Raw genomic sequence first — 24,419 nt, forward strand, 5'->3', positions numbered from 1 at the left:
CTGGTCAGAGCAACCACAACTACAGGAACAGAATGGTGACCACCACAAAAAAATTCAAGAAACAAAGCCCCAAATAACCTAACTGTAGGAAGCCTGGATGCTGGTGACTCTATGCAAGTCTATGGATTATAGAGGAACTGATTCTGAGGCCTCAAAGGGGAAATTTTAAGTGAGTACAAATGGAAATAGAGCTACTAAAATTTTTTCTCCTCATGCACCACAAAAGTCATCTGGCAACTGGACTGTCTTCACAACAAATTTTATCACTGCCCCAGTATATTCCTACTTGGGATACTAATATAATTCTGCTCTTGTATTACGTGAAAGTGAGGGTTTTCGAAACAAGTGATTTAGGAGTATGGGTGATGACACAGGTGGTGGTGATGAATATTCAGTCTTTTGTATTTTATCTCCCCCAAATGTAATAGTAATGGCAGCTGCAGCAAGTACCACTTACTGAGTGCTTACCCTGTGCCAGATTTTCCTCTAAGCATTTTATATATATTGAATCATTCAAATATCACAATAATGATATGAAGAAGCTATTATTACCTATTTTATTTTATTTTTTATTTTTATTATTATTTTTTAAACATATCTTTATTGATTTCAGAGAGAGGAAGGGAGAGGGAGAGAGAGATAGAAACATCAATGATGAGAGTCATTGATCGGCTGCCTCCTGCACGCCCCCGACTGGGGATCGAGCCCACCACCCGGGCATGTGCCTTGACCGGTAATCGAACCCCGATCTCCTGGATCCTAGGTCGATGCTCAACCGCTGAATCACGCCCGGCCGGGCTATTACCTCTGTTTTACAGCTGAGAAACCTCAGGCACAGAAAAGTTAAATTTGCCTAAGTTCATACAAGTGGATTCATGGCAAAACTGGGATTTAAAAAATCCTAATTAAGAGCACTAGAGCCCAAGCTCTTAACTGCTATGCTACATTGCCTCTTAAAAGACCAAAGGGTACCAAAAGGTGATTTATAAATAACAGATCCCATTCTAGCCCAGAAGCTCTAATGATAACCCGAGTGGAAGAACACAGGCCCTGATGGATGCATCATTCAGTAGGGGAAGGTAATACAGTTTTGGCAGAGGAACGGCAACTCAGGGCTGTGGTGAGGATAATCAGCTTGATACTTTACTATTTAATAATCCCAGTGGCATCACACTGATGACTTTAAAAATGTAGAATTTTTTTTTGAGATCATAAAAAAGCACAGGATATAAAGAAGCAAAAGGAGTCACTTTTGTGTCACTACACAGCATTTTTGAGCTTCTCCTTCCATTTTTAACTTTGTTTAACCCAAGAAATCCTGAAACAAATATGCAAATGCTGTATTGGGTCTCACAGACAAAAAGGTATATCCTGCAGACTTGTAAGAGATGAGACCATTTTCCTAAAATGCAATGTTCTGGCTGCAAGAAACAGAAACCCATTCAAACTAGCTTAGGCAAAAGAAAAAAGTATACTGGATGGCAGGACGGTTGGGGGGGTGGGGGCGGGCCTGTCACTGAACTAAGGTAAGAAGGAGATAGCACCTCACACGGACCTGCAATCTGGAGCTGGAGGCTGCTTTGAAACCAGACAGTATCTACCTCTCTAATTCTCTCTTCTTTGTTTCTGACTCTCTCATTTATTGGTCTCTTCTTTTAGTTTCACGGTTGGTTTTTCTCCTCTGCATTTGACTTGAAGGGAACTTTTAAAACTAACTTTTTCCATACAAATTGATGATTTTTAAATTTAAGTTTATTTTTAAGAATCAGGAGCAGCTAACCTCAGTGCTGGCAAGGGCATGGTGTGAAGAGTATAAACTGGTAGAACTTTTCTGGCTAGCAAATTGGTAATTTAGCATCTTAAAAGTGTTGTAGCAATTTCATCTCAACATTGCTAATTGTGCATGGAATCTGGAATCAGCCAAATTTGAGCTTGAATTCCAGCTTTGCACTTTCTTGCTATACAACTCCAGGGAAATTATTTAATTTCTCCATGTTCGAGTTTTTTCACTTGAAAATTGAGATCGCAACAATATCTCCTCTTGGATCATGAAGATTAAATGAGGTAATATATGTAATGAAATCAACAGACTGTCTGGGACACAGAATATGCTCAATTATTATCCCAAGTGAACGACTGGACAAGTGAACAACTAAACAAATGTATAAAGTATATATATGTTACATATATAGAAAATGATGTTTATTACAGCGCTGTTTATAAGAGTGACAAATTATAAACAAGTGAATATCAAACAACATTTGTTTTGTTCACCGCTGTGTATCTAGTCTCAAGACCGCTCTTAGAATGTAGTAGGTGCTCAGTAAGTATTTGTTGAGTGAACAGCAAACTGAGGATTGGTTAAATAAGTTGTGGCACAATCAGACAATAGAATACTATTCAGTTATTTGAAATGACATATATTTTCATTGAAAGTACATGGAGCGTATAATCCCTTTTATTTAAAAATATGTGTGTACACATTAATAGAAAAAGGTCATGGTGACCAACTATGGAGGGATGACAGCAGCATGGGTGTTTTGATCTTCTTTTTTGCTTAGCTATATTTAATTTTTTTTCCTACAAAGATTATGCATTGATTTTGTAATGAAAAGCTATTTTTAATTTAAGAAATATATGTTCCAGTGCACAAATAAATTAAAATCAGGGGACACATGTATATCTGAATCATGGGTTAAATTCCAATTAGAGCTATTCATTTATATGCCTATTTTCTCATTAGACATTGAGATCCTTAAAGGTATCGAACATGTCTTCATCTTTCTAACACCTTGCACGGAATCCTACACACAGTCACACTCAGTAAATGCTTGCCAGTGACAGGCGCTGCACTCCATCACAGCTCTTGCGATGGTGTCTAAAACTTGGGTCACAGGAGGAAAGTAAACACCCCCCAAATTTCTACAAAGATGGTGATGGTTTTAACAGTTTCAAGACTGATCCTGAAATGCCCATAAGTGAGGAAGAGTCTCCTCTGAATTCCTCTTCCTTTGAAATGCAAATTCTGTCACAGGATCCTAATTTTTCTGTAAATAATTCAGAGATCCTACCAACTAGTGGTTACAGGAGAAGGTCCAAGTTTCTAGTGTTACCTGTTTAGGTAGAAATCTATAAGTACCTGTTGATGCTATCAATCAGCCCCCTCCCAGCTTCAAATTTATTTAGAGAAATTAAAAATGCCAACTGTTTTCTAAGCCCTAAATTGTACTCTCTACGAAAACATTAATGCTACTGACAAACATTACTTTGTCAGAATTGTCTTATGATCAACACTTAGGTATCATCTCAGGTAATGATGAAACTAACAACTGCCACTAGTTAGTTGAGTTGATTTTTATTCAAAGAGCAACACCATCTTAAATCTCATTCTTAACTATTTTTGGGTGGCAAAAATCTTAAAACAAAACTAAATGATTCCTCACTTTTGTACTCTTTCTCCCCTGCTTTGATTTACAGTATTTCCCAGTAGGCAGGAAGCTTCACATACTGACCACTTGGTAAAAACATATTTTGCCCACTTTATAAATGACATTTATAAGTAAGGCTATATAAAAAGTCATAGCTAGATCGGTCCTCCTAAAACAGTATTTCAACTGAGCGCTTAGGTGCCCAGAGACTAGAAACAGACAATCTGAGTTCAATTTCAGCTTTACCACTTATTAGCTCTGTAGCTTTGGACAAGGTACTTAACTTCTCTATACCTCAGTTTCCTCATCTGAAAAATAAGGTTGATGATAATAATAAAAATATTTACTTTGTTAGGAGAATTAAACAATTGAATGGGGTAAAGAAGCACTACCCAACAGAAATGTAAAACAAGTCACATATGTGAGCTGCTATGTAATTGTTTTAATTGTTTTAACCACATTAAAAAGGTAAACATACATAAAAATTAATTTTTAAAATGCTTTTATTGATTTTAGAGAGAGAGGAAGGGAGAAGGGGAGGGAGGGAGAGAGGGAGGGAGGGAGGGAGGGAGAGGGGGAGAGAAAAACGTCGATGTGAGAGAGTGAGAAACATCAATCAATTGCTTCCCATATGCATGACCAGGGACTGAACCTGCAGCCTGGGCATGTGCCCTGACCAGGAACTGAACTGGCAACTTTTCAGTGACAGGACGATGCTCACCCAACCGAGCCACACCGGCAGGGCCGTAAAATTAATTTTAATAGCATATTTGATTTAACCCATTTATCCAAAACATTATCAACTTTAAAAAATTATTAATGAGATATTTTATACTGTTTGGGGTACTAAGTCTTTGAAATCCAGTATGTATTTTATACTTGTAGCACACCTCAAATTAGACTAGCCACATTTCAAGTGTAGGATAGCTACTGTGGGCAGTGGCTGCCTTATTGGATAGCACAAGTATACAGTATTAAAACAATGTCTAGCATGTAGTATGTGCTAAATAAATTTTAGTTCTTAGAATCATCATAACCCCCCTCTTAGGAAATGCTATGGATCAGTGTTTCTCAAAGCATGCAACTCATAACACCAGCTAATATCAGGTGGTTTCAGGGCATGGCATTAAATAACACAGAATTACATAGTGAGAAACTATTCCTTTAAATTAGCTTTTTATCTTTCTGACTACATCAAGGAAAAAGTATCAGTTTGGTACTACAGTACTTTGGTGGTTTTTTGTAAATTTTTATTGAGATATAATTCATAGACAATAAAATTTACCAATTTTAAGTATATTGTTTGATGATTTTGACAAATGTTAATAGTCGTTTAACCACTTCCTCAATCAAGATATAGAACATTTTCATCACCTGAAACAGGGCTTCTTAAAAATCAAGAAACTTAACAAAACCTCAACAGCAATAAGAGCCATGAAGCCAACCCATACCTTTGAAAACATAGTGCCAAATAGCTATCCAGAAGAGATATTAAAGCAATTTATACTTCTACTAGCAATATCTGAGACTGCCTCACTCCATTTTATCTTAAGGACATAATCAGAAATGGGATAAGGGTTTATCAATATACAAAATGTTACTGCAGCATTATTTATATCAAACAAAATTGTGAATAATGTGTCCAATAGTAATGGTTAAAGACACATCCTTAAAACTGAAATTATATAGCCATGAAGATTATTTGAAATCATTATTAATTACATGGGAAAATGCTCTCAATATAATTAAAAGTGAGAAAAACAAGTACAAAACTGTATAGACAATGTGATCCTAATTATGTCAAAAACAAAACTTGAAACAAAACTCAAAAACCTTTAGGTAAAGAAAAAACATTAAGAGGAAATATGCCAAAATAGTAACAGTGGTTAACTCTGAGTTGTGGTATTATGAATGGTTTTTACTTTTACATTTAATTTTTTAAATGAAATAACTATGAATTACTTTGGGGAAAGCCTCTTTTTCTTCATTTGTCTTTGCTACTTAGAAAATAACTGAAAAGTGGGACCCTTAATGATTGTGCAGGCTTAGAGCTAATGAGGGTTTTACTGAATCCAGCAGTATTACAGAGAACCTACTATGTGCAGTCACTATGGCTGGCCTGAAAGGAATCTGGTAGTGAGAGGACTGCTGATCTAGAGTCACTTTCTAGCAGGATGCACCCTCCTCCTTGTCAAAAGTCTTAAGAAGTACTGAACTGACAGCCCTGAAGATGGCAGCTCTCTTCACCTACAGGTCAGGCAGGGCTTCGGCACCGACAGCGCCACCGGCTAACAATTCACCTCGCCTCCCCTTTCTTCTCCACCTCTAGCCTGAATTTCGAGAAGGCAGAGGGATTTCTTCTCCAGGAAGGACAATTCCATCCATATGGATCTGTTTCTTGGCCTCTCAGCTCACACAGCTAGCTTAATGTGTCAATTGCTGCCAGCAGGGACTAGAACTCTTTAATATTGATTAACTTGTGAAGTGATAGGCAAGCTAGCTCAAAACCCAAACCAGGATGCTCATTTATTTGCAAGGTAGGATCATGTGCATCAGAAACACAACTAGAGTAACAGCTCAGTCTACTGTAGGTGAATAAATAATGGGTATAGTTCATTTAAATACATCTAGGAACTTGCTTTTTTTACAATAACACAGGTTCATTTTGAACATTTAAGAGAAATAATACTTCTTTTAATTCATATTAGCTTTGATAGCCAGGGTGATCTTGCTAAAATATAGGTAGGCATTCATGGTTGTTCTCGAAACTCTACAATACACACAAAGACTTGTACACAAATGCTTATAGCAGCATTATTGGTAACAGCCAAAAGGTGGAAACAACTCGAATGTCCACCACTGACAAATGGGTAGAGAAAATATGGTAAATGCATACAATGAAATATTATTCAGCCATAAAAAGAAATGAAGCATTGATATAGGCTACAACATGGATGAACCATGAAAACACTTTACTAAGGTAAAGAAGACACAAAAGACTGTATGTTATATGATTCCATTTATATGAAATTTCCAGAACAGGGAAATCTACAGTGACAGAAAGTAGATTAGAGGTTGCTTAGGGCTGGGTGGGGGAAGACAATTCTTACTCAGGTGATGAAAATGTTCTAAAATTGACTGGGGTGATGGCTGCAAATATTTATGAATGTATGAAAAAGCACCACTGAATTGTATACTTTAAAGGGGTGAATTATATGATATGTGAATTATATCTCAATAAAGCCGTTAAAAAAAGACCCAAATCCTACAATGCTCTCTAACTTCTAGTGAAAACCAGTCCTCACAAAGTCTGTAAGGCCCTCCATGACCAGGCCCAGACGCCTCTGACTGCATCTCCCTCTACTTGTCCTCTGGCTCATGTAACCCAGACTCTCCAGTCTCCTTGGACACACCTTATGATCCTGCCTTAGGACACAGCTCTGCTGTGCCTGGGATGCTCTTTCCCCATTTATTTGGCTTACTCCCTCACCTCCTTCAAGTCTTTGCTCAAATCTTTTCTTAATGAGGCCTTTCCTAACATCATACTGGTTAGTGTGACTCACCCCCACTTTCCCTGTGCACTGACCATATCCCTTGCTCTGCTATTTTCTCCCATGGTGTTATCACCTTCTGATTTGCTATCACACATACTTATTTATTAAGTTTATTGTTTATTTCTGTCTCCTTTTGCACGAAAATGTAAGCTGCATGAGGGTTAGGATCTTTGTTTTAGTCAGAGGTATCCCAATGATCAGTAAATATTTGAGGAATGAATAAATTATTGACTTTATGCTGTTCTCATTTGTTCAATAAATATTTATTTATCTATTCTAGAACTCATAACTATGCAATATGATTTCTGACTCTTCCACACAGATGTTGGTGAAAGTATCTGTGGTGCTACAGAATTCATGTCAGATATAATTCCTAGAAACTGAAATCTGACTTATTCCTCCTTAATTTAGGATATATTAGGCCAGTATGATTAATGAGACAAATGAAAAGTTGTAAGCGGGGAGGGAAGTAATTCCATAAAAAGTGCAAATACTGAGACAGGAGACAGCAGCTGCACACTGCAAACCTGCATGGACCCCAGAGGCAAATGGGCTAAGTGCTTAGGGCAGGCACTACGGAACCCATTACCCAGGTCCTTTTTCAGGGCAGCTTCTCTGTCTTCAAAAAAGCATGAAAGTTATGCCTTAATGAGATCCCTGTAATCAGTTACTATCTTTCATTTCTTTGTATTATGTACCAAAGGAGAAGGGAAAGCAATAAAAAATTCATATTAAACTTTATATGGCTACAGAGAGAGAAGAAAATATTGACTGCCTCTCTTTATTCAGAAGGCAATTTTATTAAGAATGTTGCTAAGGAGGTAATAAGCTGCTTCTTTTTTTTCTTACACAGTATCAAATTTTACTGAATTTTAAGAATCTAAGTAATACAGAGATTCATGCACAGCAGATTATAACAGATAGTTATATAGTTTACACAATTTGCAGGGAGCCATTCATAAATCACGTTTGTTTACTAAAAACAATGTTAGACAATTAGGCACATCCTAATAATATTCCACAGATAGGGACTTCCAGCTAGCAAATACTATGAGTCTGTTTGCTACATCTGTCATTAACATGCTTAGGAGATTAGTACAGATCACCTGCCTTCTTTTGAAAGTGTCACAGACACATGTCTCCAATCCAACCCAGCAAGAGAATGGATTACAAACTTTCTGTGTGTGAACCATTTAATTTCCATTAAGGATCCTAGTTTCTTCCCTCCGAACTTCCTGTCTTTCCAGTTACATTCATAGCTAAATAAACTTGGCTGAAGAGCTATGAACTTCTTTTTTTTTTGTAAATTGAATTTATTGGGGTGACATTGGTTAATAAAATTATACAGGTTTCAGGCATACAATTCTGCAATACATCATCTGTATATTATATTGTGTGTTTTCCACCCCAAGTCAAATCATCCATAACTATTTATCCCCACTTTATACTGCTCCTCCTCCCCCTACCCCCATTCCCTCTGGCAATCACTATACTGTTGTCTGTGTCCACGAGTCTCATTTTTTTCCTTTGCTTAATCCCTTCACCCTCTCACCCAGCCCCCACCCCCTTCCCTCTGACAGCTGTTAGTCTGTTCTCTGTATCCAGGAGTCTACAGACTTGTTTTGTGTAGATAACTAGCTTCTGCAAAGTTCCTTGGTGTTTTAGCAGCAAATACGCACCTTCTATTTTAAATAGTGTTTAAATCTAAACAAAGATAATCACAATTACACCTAATCAGAACAGGCCCTCCCTATAGAAACAAATCATGTAAGTGCAGAAGGCCTGTAGAACTCTATTTCATTGCGACCAGTGCTAGAGTCACTGAAAATATTGTCACAAAGGACCTGTTTTAAAGAAATAAGGTACTTAAGAAAGAGCAGCTTCAATAATAACAGTGAATGGTAAGTTGATATATATATATGGTAAGATGACATATGTATCTGGCTTCAGATGGCTTAAGATGAAGCTTACTAACACACAGACCCTATTCTTTCACCGAAAATTACATGCATTTTTGGAAATATGCCAGGGGAGGAAGGAAAGAATTTTCCATTCTTTACTTTTTGGTTTTGTCTACAGCTAAGATTTTGTTTTAATTTACAGAAAAGGCAATCTCAGTGTACTAAGTCTTTGAAATCCAGTATTTTATACTTGTAGCACACCTCAAATTAGACTAGAGAGAGAGAGAAACATCTTTGTGAGAAAGACACATCAATTGGCTGCCTCCAGCACGCGCCCTGACTGGGGCCAGGGATCGAGCCTGCAACTGAGGTATGTGCCCTTGGCTGAAATTGAATCCGGGACCCTTCAGTCCGCAGGATGATGCTCTAGCCACTGGGCCAAACAGGCCAGGGCACTTATTTTTTATGTTTATTCTTTCCTAACAGACAATGACTTACTTGAGATAGAATCTTTATCTTCTCTTTGTATTCTTCTTACTAAATACTTACTGAACGAAAATAATTAATCAACAAAATAGAGAAACTCACAGAATTCAATACCATTATATCTAGGTATTTTCAAAGTGGCAATTAGATTTCCCCTTCTCTGAACATAGATAGGAAATATAAATTGTTAACAAGTGCAGGCAGGTCCTTACTTTTCAGGTCTTTGACCTAATTAAGTGATTTATGAACTTCATGGAGTATAGATCTTTCATCTCACACAAACTCTAAATTAGTCTATGAACTGATGATGTACTTTGGTCTTCAGCAGTTTGGTCAGCATTGACCTTACTTTTCCTACATAAAGGGAATTTAAGCTTTACTCTCTGGGAAAGACAGAATTGTAGGGCTGAAAGCTCTCCCCTACCTTTTCGTGTTGTGCACTGTGGTTCCTCCCAGGACAATCCTCACTCCAGGAGTGGTACGGTTCAGGTTATAAACTGTTAGAGCTTCTTCATAGGTGGCTCCTCCAATTACAAACACAATGATATCCTGAGGTCTGCAATAATGGAGACATTTAATATCAAAGGATGGGGGGGGGGAAGGCAAATATTTGTTGTTACTATTATATACACAGTTTTAATTTTTGAATCTCTCTTTTTTGGTGGAGGAAGCATAATTAAAGCAGAATAGAATAAAAGGTCTAAAAAAAGTTTTAATTATCTGAAATTGGCAGGAAACAGAGCAAGAAATGCTGAATAGTGATTTGCTTTCTGTTTATGAGCGGATGTCTTATAATTTCTGTGCTGTGGATTTCAGAATAGCACAATAGTGTTTGCTGGAAACCAAATGTAGAAATATTCTTTTATATTCAAGCGGCTGCAGAGTACTTCACTGTGACACGATTATCAATACAACAGTAACTTAGGTTTGTACTACACATCTCTCTTCATGTGTAAGACCTTTGTCAAATATTTAGTACAATGTCATTACAATGGCCTCTGTCCAAGGACTTCAGAGTGTTTTGGAAACTACTGGTATATTTGGATGTCCCATACCATGGAAACTAGAAACATTTAGTATTTTGAATGTAAAAAAAGAACGCAACACAGAAATTAATGACGCTTCTAGGAACGCCACCTCTTTTTTAAAGTCTTTGTTCTTGAATCCTTTTATAAACCAAGAAAAAGAAACCGAGGAAAGAAAGAAACAAAAAACCCATGAGTGTCGTTTTGATACTGGACATGCTGACACATCAGCTCAGTCACTAGCCTCATTTGGGTAGCACTGTGTAGTTTTCCTGTGTTTCAATCTTTATCAAAATAGTTTCATAACAAAAGTGATAGGTCCTCCTGGAGATATCAACAAGAAGGAGATCATATAATTTTCAAAACTGTTATTTAAAGTTTGCCTTGTTTTTCTTTTTTCATGCCATCAAAAGAAGATACAGTTACTTAACCTTAGTAGGCAATTACTTTTGTTAAATCACTTACTGGACATTATTTAAAACTAAATCAAACAGAGGCACCCATTTTGGAAGTTAGAGCACAAAACTAAATAGAAACATCTTTTATTGAAGAATATACATGCTTATGTATAAATCATGTTTGTCTACATTTCCTTTCCGTTTAGCTCTCTCTTTCAAAAAAAAAACCTTGAAGGAATTAAGTAAGAGAGTCCTGTTGGACTTCGTGGCAACAGAATCAGGTACTGTGTCTATTTAAAAACATTCAGATAGTCTCTGAATTGTATATACCCAATGAAAGGCTCCCAATACAGAAGAGATAGTATTTTGCAATTAATTAGAGTCAATTATGACATTTCTATGTGAACCTGGAACTTAAAATCATACCTCTGAAACACTAAAGTAACTTTTTTTAAAGACAAAATAAGCTTCATTGAAGACTACCTACCTGAAACAATGTATTTGGCACCACAATGCTTTAAGAGTCACATATTATTTTATACACTACAATTACATTTTTTGTTATTTTTAATTATCCCACTTTGACTAGATAAATGTTTGCACATGGTATAAAATACAAAAGAGTATACTGCAAAAAATGTTAGTTTCCCTCTCACTTCAGTCCTCTTGTACCACAGTTGCTCCCTAGAGACAAATGTTATTTCTTGTTTCTTATGTATCCTTTCAGTGATATTGCCTGTTTATATATATATTTTATATATACATGTATGTGTATATGTATACACACACACATATATGGCAATTAGATTTCTCTGATCTATAATGTGCATGATTTCTTTTAGTAGCTCAAAGAAGTAATATGAGTGTTTTGTCTAAGTTATTAATCCAATATTAATCTGGTGCTTCACACCCCAGAGATTCTTCATAAACTTACAGGAATGCATTACCACCATTGTCCATGAATAACTAAAATTTTCTACACTATCCAGGTTTTGCCTCCAGTTACTGGCCAGCTTTTTTCTTGCTGAGAAAGGTCATCCGCTTAGGAAGAGTTGTATGATTATGATAGAAATATTTTTCTACCAAGTGTGATGAACTCTCAATTATTTGGGGACTGAATATTCAGGCAAAATACAGGTTCTCTTATTTTTCTCCAACTGATAATACTATTTAACTCACACTAATATTTCTACAGAAGAGGAAGAGGAATATGAACAGCTAATACTCAAGTTCAATTCTTGTCAGGATGCAGAGGGACATATTTCATAAGAAAACGGATCGAATAAATTACAGTTGGCTGTAATTTGAAAAACTAACATGAGACCCTATAACTTTTATTACAGTATTATCCTCATTGATATACAAAGTTTCTTTTTAACACTAAATTTCTAAGGAAGTAAATTTTTAATTCCTTCCACTACATTAGTACTAGGAGTTCCAATGAGATAATTAATGGCTTCTAAAGCACAGTCACAACTGGTTTGAGATTCATTAAAGGGTGTAAAGAATTAGTTCTGTGGTGAAAAAAATCCAATGTTATAAGAATGTGCTGTCAAGGAGATAGAGGACACCCTACCAATAGTTTGGTTTATGTTGTAACTACCTAGGGGTCAGCCTAAGTGGGAAAAAACAGTTACTGTGTTCAGAAATAATAAAATTCTCAAACTGAAATGAAATTATACATATTTTCAGAGAATGAGTATTTTTTTTACAGAAAGATTCAATAAGGAATGTTCTTTACGTTGAAGGAGAACTCTAGCCTGAGACCTGTTATGCAGTTTATCTTGAGTAAATACTCATGAATTGCACAGATTGTTTCATTAAGAAGATGGGAGGGGAGCTTCTTCCCTGCCAGGGTACAGTGACTGATGAGAGGGAGCGGACAATGACACTTTTGTTTTGAGCTCCTGATCTGGTAAGTCAATTATTCAAAAAGCAGCTGAGCAGACTAATAAGGATTGTCCTGGAAAATGGTGTTGCTTCTCTATAGCTGTCCTCTGCCCATCACCTGCCTCAAGAGTACATCTGGCTCTTATGGAAAGAAAGACAGGAACTGGGAAGGAATAAACTCAAGGGGGTTCCAGCATAGCCAGAGAACACTGTCCTTAGTCTGATGATCTGAAGGTGCCAGAGTATTTTCGTATGACTAGAGAGGGAAAGAACGTTACGGATGGTAACTGTGAGTGCAAGTTATCTTAATGTAAGGACAAAATTTCCATAACTATTTTTCCCTTGTTACACTTACGGCTAAAATTCAAAATTTTTAATATATTTACAGATGGTAAAGACTTTATGAGCATTTACTGTAGGCAGGGCCAATGAAAAAGGACTGCTGCTTTTACAGAAACAAAAATGAGTGGCTGCGACAAGATTCTACTAAATTTGTGCAAATGTGAAAAAGTACTTCTTTCTAACTAACTGATTTCATCATTATGTAATTGATTCTTATAATTCAAAACTCATCTTAAATATCACTTCCTCAGAGAGATTCTCTCCATCTAAAGTAGTCTTCCCCACATTTATGAAGTTACTTTGTAGCATATTACCCTATTTATTTCCTCAGTGTACTTATCTCATCCAAGTTATATCCTTTATTTGCTTATTAGTTTACCGTCTGTCTCCTTCATGTAAGTTCCTTGAGGGCAGGTACCTGTCTCCTGTTGCTTCTATTTCCCCAGCATCTACAACAGTTCTTGACATATTGAAGGCACTCAATAAATATTCGTTATATAAAGGATGAAGCAACTGTATTATTAACTATATATGTATTTATGTAATATCGACAAATGCTAACAGATGCTGAGAACAAATGTGCACTTTGAGCTTTGTTTGGAAAAACGAATCCCCCAGATTAGGAAGGTTTGCTGTCATGACCTAATCATACACAACATACTCTTCTGTTGGTCTACGGTGTCCCTTTAGCAATAAATGGCTAATTTTTTGTTCAGTAATTCTTACATAAAATTCATAAGAAAATTAATATTTTTACTTTTATCATAGCGATCAGAAGGCTATTGAATGGAGTTACGCTGTTTTTCAAGCCTCTAAGAGAGGTGACTAGCTTTGGGCTGGTTTTGATTCTTCCTACTTAGCTGACATTTCTGAACCTTGATGCCAAGGTCCTTAAACATTTTATCTGAGTGAGTGTACTCTCAGAACTTAACCCCAGATTTTTTAAGATTTTTTTTTCTGTTCTGTTACCAAATTATAGTGTGTTTTTTTTTTAAGGAATAAAATGAAAAAATATATCATATAAAAGTCATCTAAGTAACTCAAAACATTTTTCTCCTTCCAGAAATTAATTATATTTATAAAACACTATTCTTCCAAGGCTCTTAGATTATGACTAGCTGAAATTATAGAAGCATTTTACCAACAGTAACAATTTTCACATCAATCCATCCAATAGGATTCAGCTATGTATATTAGGTTCTTTATAACATGTGGTCCCAATAAAAAATACACAAAAATAGAATTTATAACTAGGTAGAATTTGCGTATATTTAAAATTTCAGGGTGGCCTAAGTAAGCTGTTCTGACAGGGTTTGTTTTTATTAAAACAGACCACTGGATTAAAATGACAATTAATTGCTTCCTTCAGTTAATGCCCCAAAAGAAAGCCGTCCTTTTCTTCTGTGTGACAAATGACCTTTGTTAATTAGGTCTCAGTTTGTATGCTGGCCACATTTGGCAAAGTCCAGTTCTTACCAAAAATAGTAACCACCTGCTCCAGCTGGCAATCAAGCAGCAAATCTATTTTTGGCTTTCATGTTTGAAACTCCAAATGTTAGGTGCCATGGAACTGAACCTTAAATGGCATAAGCAAACTAGTCTGATACTAAAGGACAGAATGTAAGTATTTGGGTTGTTCCAAAACACCTGTTTCTTTATTCCTAAAGAAGTAATGTTTCAGGTTTAGCAGGTGAATTTGTATCTAATCTTAACACATGTAAAACCAAAAGAATCTTAGAACTGAAACAACAGGGGAAGGAGGAGTAAAATGATATAATGGAGTTGTAGTCCCTTACATGACTCTAAATTTCCTATTTTCTTAGTGTTTCTTGTTTTTATTATTAATATCTCTATATCTTACCTGTCTCTGAGTGTGCTGGGGCCGAGATATGGGTACAGGTTTTCTTTAAGCTTTCCTTTGATGAGATGGTCCAGGGTCTCATGGAGGAAAGGTTGATGCTGAGTATATACATTTTCTATTCCCTAAGACAGGGGAAAATAGTTCTTATGTCATTTTTGGGAAACTTGCAATATAGCAGTTTATGATATTCTTATCAGAAAAGAACATGCACTCTATAGAGATTTCATGAGATAGAGTCAAACAGGAATTTTAGGGTTAAATAATTTAAAAAATTATATTCACCAATTAGAAATGTTCCAATCTCATAATAACACTCTGTAATTTAAGGCTAGCTATTATAAAGAAATTTTAAAAATGAAAGTGCTTAACTCCTTTAGCATCTATTCAGTGACTCTCATCTTTTTGTGAAAATGTTATATGACAGGTAGAACAAATAAAAGAAAAAGATTATGTAAAAAAGGACACACTCAGGAAAGTGAAAAAATTTTAGGAAACATAAGAAAGGATAGCAGATTAAAACTAATTTTTGACCATTTTAAGAAAGTAGGTCAGTATTTTTATTTTTTGTCAATCCTCAACGGAGGCTATTTTTTCCACTGATTTTGAGAGAGAGAGATCAAGGGAGGGAAAGAGGGGAAGAGAGAGAAAAAGAGAAACCCTCAGGTGAGAGAGACATTGACTGGTTGCCTCCAGCACATGCCCCTACAGGGGCACAACTGGGAATTGAGTCCAAGACCCTTTGGTTCTCAGGCCCATGCTCTAACCACTGAGCATCACTGGCTAGGGCAACAGGTCAGTATTTTTAAAATATGTTTTTACTGATTTTTAGAGAGAGAGGAAGGGGGACGGAGAGATGAAAGATAGATGTGAGAAACATCGATCGGCTGCCTCCTGCACCCCCTACTGGGAATGAGCCCACAACCCGGCATGTGCCCTGACTAGGAAGTGAACCGGCGACCTTTCAGTGCATGGGACCAACCAACCGAGCCACACCAGCCAGCATTTTAAAAGATCTACAATTGTTTGCTTTATTTTTATTTTCCTTCAAAGAAAAACTACCTAACAAATCTTAAGTTATAAGCAAATGGAGTAAAATAGCGATGACTAACAGAACTATCCGTCTTTTCACTCTTGCATGGGTTTTCCTGGAAATAGCTCGCTATTGCCTGCTCAGCTACTTGGTCCAATGCTGATGTGCTCCAATACAGAATGCACTGTAAAGCTTTCGGGAGGATGTCTGCTTTAATTTCACTTCGTTGACATAGTTCTAAATCAGCAGCAAGCCGGGAGTTACTTTGACCATAGTCATTCACTCGCAGCCCCAGGGGTCTTGATTGCTGTTCACTTAGGACAGCACAGACATGTCATACCTTCAGTCCTTTGAGGAACTGTTTGGTAATAGCCACAGCATCTTTGGGGCTGAAGAGGTCGCTTCCTCTGACTCGTTTCCCACCATATTCAACAACTGCAGACACAAGCTATTGAGAGAGAAAACACCCTTATTGCTTGGGGATCAGGAAACTCATTTCATAAGAAAATAACTTTATTAAGGAAATGAAGACACAGGAGAACAGAATTACACACTTCTGTGGATAAAAATGTATGACATCATTTGTCAGTCAGAATATAATAATAAAGCTGGTTCCTGTTTGGTGGGATTAACGTATGTTTGGTTACCTTTCGGTATTTCTCAGAAACACCTTTATTCCTGAGGTCCATCATCAGGCCCGGTAGGCTGTTACTGCTGTGTCGCTCGTAATGCAGTGCATAGAGCATGACCAGGCGGGCAGCATCGAACTCTGTCACTTTGGGGTTTTGCAGGAGCCTCTTTACATTCTGAAGAAAGAGAGCAGAGAACTGATATTTATCCCCTCTTCACTTGAGTGACATTGTATAATATCTCAGATCTAATAATTATTGAATAGCAGTGATACATCTGAGTTCATGACTGATAACTACTATGGCAATGTACAGGTCGCAGGTTTAGCAACTGTTTCAACTATAGAAAATGAGATGTCTTTAGCCTAAGATAAGAATCAAATAGGGAAACAAATTCCCATTGTAGTTGCTTTAGGACAAACATGAATTAACTATGCATAGTTCTTTTCTTTCCTTTGATGAGATGGTCCAAGGTCTTATGTAAGAAAGGAACAACATATACTATTTCCACCACCTTAGTCACTACAGTACATAACAGAACTGACAGATTGACTTGCAAAATTCTACTGTTTTCTCTTAGTGACTGACCAGTGAAAAAATGGAGACAAATTGGTAGAATTTTACACAGGAGAACTGCTCTGAATCTCCAAGAAGCATCAGATGTAACAATATGTATCAACACTGTTTACAGGGATATGAGTATGTAAACAGCATGTAATCTTTAAATTGAATACTTATGATCTTCACAGGGCAGGTACTGACAGCAGAGAAAGCTAGAGGAAATCATGTTTAGGTTTTATCAATCCTCACACTAAGGGATAAATATAGATTTATATTTATTATGCAGAACAAATTAATTCAAGCCAAAAATACTTTTTGAGCCTCATTTAAGTGTAAGACACTATGCCAGGCACTGGAGGGGATACAGAGGATGAGTTAGAAACAGTTTCTGTCCTCGGTGAGTTCACAGATAATGGGGCGGAGGGGATTTAAAAAAGTATAGCCCATTCTGCTACAAAGCATGCGTCTTTAATGTACTTTAGCTCAGTGAGATTGGTAAATATGGAAATGGTGTCAGTTTAACACAGAAGGCATATTGGTTTATATGTAATTTTTCCAGCATATTAATATTTAGAAGAGACCTGGGACAAGCTTCCTCTTTAAAGAGGAAGCTTTACCAATATATCAAGGAAAAAAAACCATAAAAATGCCACAGAAGTGTTTTCTGCAAGAAATAGCTGTTTTTGTAGCTTGAAGAACGATTGTACTTCCCACTACATTAAGCTGTTTGGGGAAAGGACAAGTGCAGGTGAAAAGGATGCAAAACTAGTTCTTTGTGTTAAAAAGCAAACCGAAACGACCACCAAAAGCTAATTGACATCCCCATATTGCATTTTTAATTTTGATGAAAATAGTCTCTGTGAGAAGCAAGCATTTTTGAGACTTATATTTTGAAGAATAAAACATGAGCACCGTGAGTAAGGCCCCTGAAGGATGGACTGACTATATTTTAGGTGCAAAGGCCAGTGGAAATTTAACAGCGCTAGTATTTTTATTAGGATTGTTATCATTTTTATTGGGCGTTGCTTACAAAGTTACATAATTTTTTTTCTTTTAAAAAGAAATTATATAGACCATAACCCTTGTTTATATTTAATGCGTGATTTTGCAGAATGTGAGGTTTTAAGAACACATTTGTGGTATCATAGCAGAAACAAATGTATGCAAATAAACAAAACAAAAGCCCCAAACGGAACATCAGCGCAATGCAGGGAAGGGGACACAAAGTGAGGTACATGTGGCTGCTGGAGAGTCAAGAAAGACTTCATGAAGGAGGGGTGATTTGTGAAATGCCCTAAAGAATATTAGAATTAGTCTGAGAGACTGAAAAAGGAAATGCTATTAATAGGAATATGGAAACCAGAGAAAGAAATGGGTTGGGTTGAAAGATTGGCAAGAGGCCTGGAGGGCACTGGATTCTGAGGATGTAACAACTAACATCTATATGGTACTTTACAACTTACAAGATGCTTTTACATACATTACCTTGTTAGTACTTCACAACAACTAGGCCTAATGTCTAAGAACTCTCCCGGGAACCTCCCAGGTAACTTTCTAGTAGAAAGTTCTCTGAGTAGGATTCCTATTGTTGCTTTTCCAGGTGAACATTTAACTACCATGATTCTTAAGGGATTAAAATGGAAAAAAATTTCTCCTCTATAGATTTAAACTCTGCAGCATAAGAATTTCCTTCCTTTTTTTCATTTTGTGGTACCTCTTCCACAGAGCAGCCACTGAATACAGCCTATTTAGAATATCTGTTCAAATATTCTGCTAGTTTTTACTATAATATGAAGAAATTTCAGGGTATAAATTATTATCAAGTAAAAACACACAATTTCATATATGTTTCAGTTAAGTTGGAGTAAGTTTAAAACATCTATCTAGGATCTCTGTTGTCACTTTTCTTAGAGGCACAATGCTTCATATTCTGCCCTTGTAGTCACTCTTTTTACCTTAAATCTACTCAATTTCTAGCTCACCTGTCTCTGTACTTTTAAACAAATCTGAGGTACTGAAGTAACCATATACCCACAAAACATGTATTTGCAGCAATTAGCTTTTACCCTTCCTACTTTCTAATTATGTTCACTTGGATCTTGACTTGGCTCTGTTTCCCACTAAAGAATCCACTTCTATTCCTTGCGACTTGATACTGGTATTTAGAGTCCCTGGCTTGACTCTTAGCTCTCCCTCGAGGACCTGGCCCAGGGCTGATGTAAGATTACTCTGAATAGGCTACTTTGCTTACTTTTGAGCCTTAGGACCCAGCGCATGGTCAGGTCAGTGTTCTAGCTAGAGTTATCTATTTCATGATGAAAAGAAACCTGTAGGTACAAGCTGAGTTCTTTCTTCTCTCTTAGCTATGTAAGTCCTTGAAGCAAGGCATTTTTATCTGTCTGATCCCATGTTATTCTTTGACTTTTGAACTATTTCCCTCATGACTAATTGACTCATTAACTTTACTCACAGTGGCATGTATTACACTGAGATTCCAAGGTACTAATCAGAGAAGAGGGGAAAAATAATTTAAGAGATTTCTAATTACACAGCAGGTATGTGCTTGCTACATGGTGGCATTTATATGTTGGAAATATGAATGAATTTTATAATAAACGTTTTGGTTTCTCTTTTTTTATTAAAATTTCCAATAGCCTTGAGGCTATCAAGAGAGAAAAGCATACTGTCACATTAACAGTGGCTGAGTAAAGAACAAAGCAAAATTATTGTTTACTTAAGGAGACAAGATGCAAAGAGCTTTACTGAACCCTCACATCTGTGTGGGCCAGATCGAGGACTAGGAAAGCAAAACCACCGTCAATGAATATGTTTCGATGGTAGTACATGGCAGTTTGGTTCTAGTGGAATTCTTTCTAAGTAAAAATTGTGTTAGCCTGTACAATAACTGGTTAGAAGTGACTTATAGGTTAATTTTTGGCAATATATGAGCTTTTTTCCCCTCTCACCGTGTTACAGTTACTATTCAATAAAGCGAACCCCATCTCTACTCAGAAAACCTCAATTCATTGCTTTATGACGAAGGAATGCTATAATCCACCTAGGGGCAGGCCTTTGGCATCTACTCATTATCAAACAGAAGGTCCTTTTATAGACTATTGAAATCATGTTGCCAAAGAAATCCTTTATGATGGGGGGAGTACAAATCAACTGCTTACTGTAAAGTCCTAATATCATGGGCAAGAAAACCTTCAAAAGGTAACTTTAAAAAATATAAAGTGGATCACAAATGGAATTCATATTTTAAAAGTACTATCTTTTAAAGTGACCCCCCCCCAAAAAAATTTCAGGCAAGGAATTACAGTAATTTTTTTCCAACTACTTACCCTATGGTAGAGAGATACAAATAACGATATTAAAATTGGCTAATGATTATGTTTGGTTCTACTGTTTTAAAGGGAAAATAAAATGATAAAGAAACATAAGAAAATTTAAATTTAGTTGTAGGGCAAAATTTTGTTTTTATTTAGTAAGAGAAGAAAACTCATTGAGAAAAATAAAAAGTTTTCATAGGAATATTTCTATTAGGCTCATGAAACAATAGTCTTCAGTAGTGTTGTTTAAAGTAAGTTGGTCAAGCTAAATAGGTTGTGATACATCTTTGCAAAGGAATACTATTTAGTGATTAAAAAGAATGAGTCTTTAACTTTTGATCTGAAACTGTCTCTGAGATACACAGTTAAGTGAGAAAGTAAATGCAGAAATATGTGTACAGCATGGTACAATTTAAATTTAAAAAGAGAGATACACTCAAACAGGCTTGCACATACACAGACTAACCATAAGGATGCATGTGAAACTAATAACAAACTCAGCTTTTACTATATCTCTTTCACTAAGTACTTATCTATTTAAGAATCAGAATTTAAGACAATTAAAAAATATTATAAAGTCAGCCTAAGTTTTTTGTGAAGATTTCAGAACACAGGGATAAAATTAAAAGTGATGACAACCCGGCCAGAGTGGCTCAGTTGGTTGAGTGTCCTCCCATGTACCAAAAGGTCACCAGTTCCATTCCTGATCAGGCCTCATGCCTGGGTTGTGGGCTCGATACCCAGTGGGGGGGTGCAGGAGGCAGCAGATTGATGTCTCTCTCTCTCTCTCCCCCTTCCCTCTCTGTAAAATCAATAAAAACATACATATATTTTTAAAAAGTGATGACAGAGGTACTTTTCATAAATATAAAGCAAATAGCATCTTCATGATTTTCAAAATGATGGTGTTTTCAAAGGAAATTTCGATAAACATTTAAAAAAATTAAAAGCCAACAACTATATATCCTAGTAATACGTGGTATAACTAGAGCAACCACAGATGGGTGCATTTCTTTCTTCTGGTTGTACCATATATTTAAAAAATTGTGCTTAGAGAAAGAGAACCAAACTTTACAAAGTACCTGTCATATGTGCATAATCTTACATATTTCATTGGATCCTCATAACAATCTCAAGGTTTGAAATCATTATGCCTGAGGCTTGAGCAAAGTAAATAATTTTCCCAAAGAAACTGGTATGTAGAGACAGGCTATAAGCCAGGATGGTCTGGCTCCAACTCCTGTGTTGTTTTCATTTTACCACAGTGGCTGTGTTGTTTTCATTTTACCACAGTGGCTTTATTTTATAATGTAAAATCGCAGCAGGAAAAGAAAGAGACCAAGTTTTAGAATATTGGGTCCTTATCAATAAGGAAGTGTGCTTCTTATACTAAGTGGCTCAGAAATGGCTATCTCCCAAAGAACTCTTATTCCCAAGTTAACTTATTGTCAGTGATATCGTATTGTGTCATTTCTCAGGAACCTTGGCGTCATCTCTGATTAGTTCTTATACCCTTATATCCAATGTGTCACTCAGTTGTTTCCCCCTTTGGAATGCCTTTCCTGTATTGTACCTTTCTTACTACCATTGCTGTGAGTCTACCAGCCTCGCTCCTGTTTTTTCACCTCCAAAGTATCCTAACTAGATGAAGTTTTCCTAAAATACTGCTTTCATCATACGAGCTTTCTACAGAAGACCCTACCCGGGGTCTTTCTGCCTGTCGCAGCGAGCACAGATTCCTCTTCAAGCTCCTTCATGAGCTGGTTCCTGCTTCCAGTGCAGTTTACCCCTCATTCTCTTCCACTCCCGTTCTCAGCGGGTCAGACTGTTTATTACTTTCTGATACTCCTGCGTCTTTACTTCTGCTGCTATCGCTGAATGAAATCCTCCGGATTCTCTTCGCTCTTTTTGGTCTACCTTAATGGCACCTTTTCTCAGGAACTGTTCCTAATAACCTCAAATCTTATAGTCGGTATCACAGTTTTGATTTAATTAAACATTATCTTGAAACACGAATTGTTTCTTGTGCTTCAGTTTTATCTGTTCAACTAGACTGTAAATTTTTGAGGCCAGGGTCTGATTATGCCACTTTTCTTCTAAAATTTTCTGGTGGTTCCCATCATTTCAAGATTAAAGCCCTACCTCCTTTCAAAGCCATAACCTGGCCCCAATGTCTTTCTGGCTTGTCTAAGACCACTTCTCACCTTGTAGCCTGTGTTATCGACATTGAATTATTCTGTCCCCTTAATTTTTTTTTTAATATCTCCATGCCTGCATTTTCTGCTGAAAATTTCCCCCCTTTTCTCTGGTTGGTGGACTCCTCCTATTTATTTGTCCAGACCCATATCTAACGTCATCTCTGAGAAGCTCTAAGAAGCCTCAACTTTAGGGAAAACTGTTGTCCCTTTTCTGTGCTTCCATATTCCTTTGGAAACGTCTCTAGACTAGCACTTATTACACGGTATTATAAATCCTGGATTAAATTTCTTTCTCCCCTTACTACCATGTGAACTTTTTGAGAGAAAGGATGGTATTATATTGATCTTTGTACCTCTAGATCCTCATAGCACCATGCACATGTAGCGGGCATTCATGTGTTTGTGGAAGGAAAAACAGTTGTTCAGTATGAAAAACTGAGATAATGTATTTTAATATATATTATATATTTTAAAATCTTCCCATCAACACTGTGAGACAAATATCATTATACCTATTTTCCAAATGAGGAAACTAGCTCAGAGATTAAGACAACAGCTCCAGGTCATTAAGCTAGTAGGTGGCAAACAAAACCCTAAATTCCACACCTTCTGGTTTTAGTCTAGCATTCTTTCTAGTAGATCAGGCTGCCCTCCTAAGTACTCAATTAATTGCCCGAACCCTTTGGGACTGCACATTCTTCTTCTGTGGCTCTTATTATCTATCTATCTTAACAGTAAACTGTGTACTTGTCTCAACTCCTTGTTAGACTGTAAATTCCATGTTGGTGAAAAAGGATTACTTGCCTTTGTATCTCTTGCTCTGCCTGGCACAGTGCCTTACACATAGTAGGTGCTCATCAAATTGGACTGAATAGATACCTGGAGAGCACTAGAATGGTCATTTTGACAGGCCAGTTCTTGTTCAACCTCTGAAACCTCCAGCAGATTCCTCTCACCAACCAACCGACTCAGCTCTCCAACCACTGTCACGTGCTTTGATACAGTCCCAGACATCTTCTTGAACTGTGGGTAATTCTCAACAAAGGCCTGCCATGGGAAAAACATCAATTGGGGGTTCTATTATTTCTTAACCAAGGATAGGCATGTATAAAGGGGGGGGGGGGGGAAGGAAAAAAAACCAGAGATTGTTCTTCTGCCCAGAAGGCATCTACAGCTTTTAATCACATGGCATTGTTATGCCTAGGAAGAGAAGAACTGGTATATGCCAGTAGAGTGAGTCTTTTAATAGTCCAGATGTGACTGAAGAATAGAGAGAAGTTTATAGCTTATTATGAAGTTTTCACTATATTGTTTCCTAAAGAGAAATGCTACAGAAAATATCTCAAACCAAGCAAAATGAATCAAGGTAGAAATCAGACCCAGAATGTTCCAGAAATATTGCTTACACGAATCGCTCCAAAACCTGCATGCTAGTCATCCACATACATGTTGAGTTTACCTTCATGTCTGCTATCGATTCTAGTTTTTGCTGCTCTTTTGGTTTCTTCTTCTGAAAGTCTTCCATGAGATTCTTTATATTGCTACCAATCTCAGCAAAGTTCAAGTACATATTCTGTGAAAAAGGAAGTTGGAAACACAGTTCCATCAACTAGTCTGACTTTCAGACAATTTAAAAGAAGAAGTGAAAAAGAGTTCTGAATTACAGTTAGAATTGAAGGGCAAGAAAATTCCATTATAATTACCAAATCTGGACATCGGTCAGGACGCTGGTGAATACCATTACTATTCTCACAAAGGGCTACGGGAGGGAGGGAAGTAAGTAA

The 24,419-nt window shown here is 36.7% G+C and overlaps 1 protein-coding gene across 1 annotated transcript in view; it reads right to left on the reverse strand.

The window, feature by feature from the left end:
- The window catches only part of VPS45 (vacuolar protein sorting 45 homolog), a 41,664-nt gene that overhangs the window by 6,230 nt on the left and 11,015 nt on the right, over positions 1–24,419 (reverse strand). The window contains exons 9-14 of the mRNA XM_081121161.1: positions 24,095–24,208; positions 23,515–23,682; positions 16,563–16,721; positions 16,256–16,363; positions 14,886–15,007; positions 9,794–9,925 (exon numbers count right to left, since the gene is read on the reverse strand). Coding sequence (XP_080977287.1) covers positions 9,794–9,925; positions 14,886–15,007; positions 16,256–16,363; positions 16,563–16,721; positions 23,515–23,682; positions 24,095–24,208 — 803 coding nt within the window. The remainder of the gene's footprint in view (positions 1–9,793; positions 9,926–14,885; positions 15,008–16,255; positions 16,364–16,562; positions 16,722–23,514; positions 23,683–24,094; positions 24,209–24,419) is intronic.

The sequence above is a fragment of the Miniopterus schreibersii genome, assembly GCF_964146895.1.
Source record: "Miniopterus schreibersii genome assembly, chromosome: 19".
NCBI classification, from domain to species: Eukaryota; Metazoa; Chordata; class Mammalia; order Chiroptera; family Miniopteridae; genus Miniopterus; species Miniopterus schreibersii.